The sequence below is a fragment of the Mobula hypostoma genome, chromosome 9, assembly GCF_963921235.1.
Source record: "Mobula hypostoma chromosome 9, sMobHyp1.1, whole genome shotgun sequence".
Classification (NCBI taxonomy): Eukaryota; Metazoa; Chordata; class Chondrichthyes; order Myliobatiformes; family Myliobatidae; genus Mobula; species Mobula hypostoma.
This window is the reverse complement of record NC_086105.1, coordinates 121001657-121007187: the sequence shown is the minus strand read 5'-3', so window position 1 is coordinate 121007187 and position 5531 is coordinate 121001657. Positions and strand designations below refer to the sequence as shown.

General features: G+C 41.1%; 1 protein-coding gene across 1 annotated transcript; it reads left to right on the top strand.

Moving 5' to 3' along the window:
* Positions 1–268: 268 nt before the first annotated feature.
* Positions 269–1114, top strand: LOC134351372 (protein PERCC1). The gene has a single exon (XM_063057447.1). It carries the CDS (start codon positions 269–271, stop codon positions 1112–1114), a length of 846 nt encoding a protein of 281 aa, XP_062913517.1.
* Positions 1115–5531: the final 4417 nt, after the last annotated feature.

Genomic DNA, 5531 nt, shown 5'->3' with positions numbered 1-5531 from the left:
ATATTAAACATAGCTACTGTTTTAATGGAACATAGAAGTCACTGTTTTATTACACCAACTTCCAGATTAATGATTCAAATTTATTGATAATCGATTTTTCTATGTAGAAACAACTGTTACCTGCAGTGGTTTCTACGTGTGTGTGGGGGGGGGGGTTATATCTTCAGATCTGATTGATAGCATTGCAAAATCATGGCAATACACTGTATCTTTTTAAATTGTACACAGGGCAGATACAAGCGAGAAACAGAACCAAGATAAGCACGCAATGGCAGCAGGTGTGATAAAGAACATGTCTGATTTTAGACTAGCGCAAGCCTTTCAGCTTCCTTTTCTAAATCTCGATGTTCACCAGGACACGGGTTTCCAGGAAACATCTGAGGAAGAGGAAGAACTAGAAGATAACAGTGAAGAACAGAATTCAGGAAGCATTAGGAAATGCCCTGGAGGTGAAAACTGCAGTGCAACGCACCAGTCATTTACACCTGTAGCAAGGAGCACCAAAACCACGTTGCAGCTACTAAGGTTTACTGAGTTAATCAACAATGATATTCAGAAGTACTTTGGTAGGAAAAGCAAAGATGATGATCCTGATTCTTGCAATATCTACGAAGACAGGTTTTATTCCGGTAAATCAGGTAGAGAGCTGTACTATGCAGACCTCATAAAAATTGCACAAGATGGAGATCAAGAAGAGGAGGAACCAAATGTATCTTTACTGCAACCCAAAGAAATAGACACTCAGGCACTGGAATTAATCTGTGACAGAGAAAGTATTAAAAAATTAGGTCCCCTGGCAGAACTTTTTGAATATGGTTTGTACAAATACATGAAACCATCAACCTTGAACAGGAGAGACAACAGGATGCAAAAACTGGATCAAAAGTATGCCAATGTAATCCCAATGCACAGACGAAAGCTTCCTTCATCTTTTTGGAAAGAGCCTGTTTCTCTTGTGCCTAGCTGCATCCTTCATACCAGCACACCTGATTTTAGTGATCTTTTAGCCAATTGGACTTCAGAATCAAATGGACAAGAACTCCAAGTTACTAGAGAAATCTCAACTGAAATAAATAGACAGTCACTGGAATCTGAACCTTATCAGGTTGTATAGTGCAAATAGTAATTTTTCATAAATCTCTTATTAAACACCTGAGTGCTCATGTTTCTGCTATCCTTCTAAGATGTTAAGTATTTAGCTATAAGGGTAATTCCTAAAATTATTATTTTTGCTAACTTTAAAGTAATTCTCTATCTTATTTGAAGAATATGTCCTATGAATGGTTAATGGAAAATGAAAGAAAATTGAAAACAACTAGCATCTCAGAAAATTTGCTGCAATCATTCCATTGAATTTTCCTGAAGATTATCTGTAATTTATTGGCATTTAAATTTTGCATTGTGTTTTATATATTTGGATACCAACCAAGTGAGGAAAATATAAGTATTATTGTTACATATTTATATTGATGTGTAAATACGTAGACCATTGCATTTTAATAAACTGTTACCAGAACATGTTTGATGAAGTTGTTCATGTGCTGATACAATTATTAATGTTGAAATTAAAACAATTTTTCAAATTTCAATCTATTTTCTTTAGCATTGGTGAGTTCTGTTGTCATATAGGTAGAATAATAGGATAAGCAGCAACAGTTAAGCAAATTGTCAACGTGTAATCTATCTTAGAGCCAGGATAACACCAGAAATAGTTTCAGGTTTTCAATGACTACAGTATTTGGCTTTTTATATTTACCCAGTTCTCTTGCATTGTAAATGTGCATTTTTACTTAAATGTCAGATCAAACACAGAAGATCCTTTTCTTTCAATGAATTGTTACTTGTCAAGGTTTTCATAAAACATTGCAACCTTTGCAACACTTTAGACCTACAATATTCTACCTACTTCATGAAAAACAGTAGAATATTACATTCCATTAAAAATTTGAGATTTGAAAATATTTTAAAATCTTTTTCTGGTAAACAGAATGGATAAAAACATACAACTGAAGATTGAAAACGCAAACACGAGGAATTCTGCAGATGCTGGAAATTCAAGCAACACACATCAAAGTTGCTGGTGAACGCAGCAAGCCAGGCAGCATCTCTAGGAAGAGGTACAGTCAACGTTTCCGGCCTCTTCCTAGAGATGCTGCCTGGCCTGCTGCGTTCACCAGCAACTTTGATATGTGTCAACTGAAGATTGATTTGCTTTCTAATTAAATAAAATTATTCCCTGAATCAGGCAAGTTACCAAAATCAGAATAATTATCAAAATCCTAAATGAGGTGAAATTGGATGCCTTTGCACAGTACTGCTGCCACAAAACAACAAATACTGATTCAGATTCTGATTCAGGTAACCCGTCTGAATCAGAGCAACAGTTTACTTAAAGAGGAAGCAACTAAATTTTCAGGTGCAAATTTACCTATGGGAGATATTTGATATTTCTCTGGAGTGTCAGCACAGAATACTTTAACAATTACTTCTTGTTTACACAACATTTGCTGTTTGTCTCAAATAATTAATAAATTCCAGTCTGGAAATGACAGAAGACTTGACACCAGAAGCATCAATGAGTCATTTTTAAAAAAAAATTAAGTCAAACCTTCAACTGTTTAAAAACAACTTAATTGTACAGAATATTAGAGATTGATAGCAGAAATATATACGGTGGCTTCAGAACAGACAAACACTAAAGCATTAGTGATTGATTTAGACCATACGACATAGGAGCAGAATTAGGCTATTTGGCCCATCAAGTCTTCTCAGCCATTCCACAATAGCTGATTTATTATCCTCTCAAACTCATTCTCCTGCCTTCCCCCCGTAACTTTTGATGCCCTGACTAATGAGGAACCTACCAACCTCCACTTAAAATATACTTAATGACTTACACTCCACAGCCGTCCTTAGCACTGAATTCCACAAGTTCACCACCCTCTGGTTAAAGAAATTCCTCCTCATCTCTATTCTAGGTGGACGTCCCTCTATTCTGAGGCTGTATCCTCTGGTAATAGACTCCCCCACTATAGAAACATCCTCTTCACGTCCATTCTACCTACGCCTTTCAATATTCAATAGGTTTCAATGAGATCCCCCCTCCCCATTCTTCTGAACTCCAGTGATTAAGGCCCAGAGCCATAAAATGCTCCTCATACAGTATGTTGATTCTTTCATTCCCAAAATCATTCTCATGAACCTCCTCTGAACCCTCTCCAATGCCAGCATATTTTTTCTTAGATAAGGGGCCTAAAACTACTCACAATACTCCAAGTGAGGTATGACCAATGCTTTATAAAGTCTTAGCATTACATTCTTGCTAATGTAATGTCATTCTCATCCTCTCAAAATGAATGCTAACATTACATTCGCCTTCCTTATCACTGACTCAACCTACAAGTCAACCTTTAAGGAATTCTGCACAAAGACTCCCGTCCCCTTCCACCTCTGAATTTTTATTTTTCTTCCCGTTAAGAAAGTAGCCTACACCTTTATTTCTACTATCAAAGTGCACAACAACACACCTCCCGACACTATATTCCATCTGCCTCTTCCTTGCCCATTTTCCTAATCTGTCTAGGTCCTTCTATATACTCCCTGCTTCCTCAGCGTTACCTACCTTTCCACCTATTTTTGTATCACCTACAAACTTGGCCAGCCATTAATTCCATCATCCAAAACATTGACACATAATGTAAACCGAAGCAATCGCAAAACTAACCCCTGCAGAACAATACTAGTCACCAGCAGCCAACCAGAAAAGGCCCCTTTTATTTCTGTTCTTTGCTTTCTGCCAGTCAGCCAATCTTCTATCCATCAATCAAATTCAAGTTTAATTATCATTCAATCTTACATGAATACAGCCAAACAAAACAGCATTATTCTGGGGCCAAGAAGCAAAGTATACATAGTTCATTCACACTAATGAACAAACACTAAAGCGTCAGTGAACTAACACTGGTGGCGCAGTGACATCAGCGCCGGACTCCGGAACGGAGGTTCCCGGGTTCGAATCCAGTCGGGTCGCTCCCGAGTACGCGTTCCATCTGTGCCGGGTTGAGTGTTGAGCCCACAACTCGATCTCGTAAAATAAAGAAAAATACTGCGAAATGTCTGTGTGAGGAGTGGTGCCCCACACTGCCTTCCGATCCGCACCTTGTAAGGCATGAAAATGCCTGACACTGGCTTCTCAGGCCTGAGTCAATGTCATCATCATCATCAATAAACAAAAAGAAATAGTCATGCAAAAAACACATATATAGCCCAAGAGCCTTTAGCGACATGTCCCACAGTACAGTTACTGGCAGTGCGCAGACACACGCAATCCAGTCTGTCATTCCACCAATTGAACACTGGAGGGAAGCAGCGACAGGAGAGCCCAGCCCCCAGTCGAGCAGCATGGATGCCATGCTGCACCGCCTCTGGTGTCTCCTCACCTGGGCTGCAGCAGCAGGCAAGCCCACGGCTTGAGGGCTGGTCCTCACTACAACCAAGGCTATGCAGCTCTCTGCCACCTGCCGCACCAACAAATGAGGGAAACAGGCCTTTGGCATCTTACATTATCAATGTCCAAAAGGGTCCTGCGATCACAGAGAAACATCCAAGACAATCACCCACAATTACACTGCACGCTGCTTTCGTGCACCAACTCTAATGCCTTCATGCAGCATGGTCTGCACCATGGCTAGCTCCTCTGAGCCCAGTCTGACTCACCAGCTGTTTCCTCCAACACCCAGAGAAGCTCCTCCAACACACTGACAGGCTCCTTTGACACCCCAGCTGGCTTCGCTAACACCCAGTCCAGCTACTTCAATCAACAAGCAGCTCACCGATGGTGTAGACTTGCAGTACCTGAGTTTCATGGAGTCCAGTATAGTCTTTTGATTGTAAAAAAAAGTGCCAGGAGGCAGATCAGTGGGGAGGGATGGGGGGGACGAATGGACAAGGGAGTTGCGTAGGGAGCAATCCTTGCGGAAAGCGGAGGGGGGGAGGGAAAGATGTGCTTAGTGGTGGGATCCCGTTGGAGGTGGCAGAAGTTACGGAGAATTATATGTTGGACCCAGAGGCTGGTGGGGTGGTAGGTGAGGGCAAGGGGAACCCTATTCCTAGTGGGGTGGCGGGAGGATGGGGTGAGTGTACAGCTAGTGACTTGTGTTCAGACGAACCTCTGGTGCTCTCTGTGTGACCTTCTCCCTGTGATAGCATGGGTTTCCGTTGAGTTTTCTGGCATCCAAAATATATTTATTTTAGAGATACAGAGCAGAACAGGCCCTTCTGGCCCCTCAAGCCACACTGCCCAGAAACCCCCCTATTTAACCCTAGCCTAATCACAGGACAATTTACAATGATCAGTTAACCTGCTAACCAGTATGTCTTTGGAATGTGGGAGGAAACCGGAGCACCCGGAAGAGATCAAAATGTTCACAAAGAGAGACGTACAAATTCCTTAGAGACCGTGTTGGAATTGAACTCCAAACTCTGATGCCCTAGCTGTGATAGGTTGTGTTACCATGGTGCCCACACAGAGT

Coding starts and splice junctions, on each gene's coding strand:
- LOC134351372 (XM_063057447.1), top strand. CDS start 269: ATGGCAGCAGGTGTGATAAAGAACATGTCTGATTTTAGACTAGCGCAA.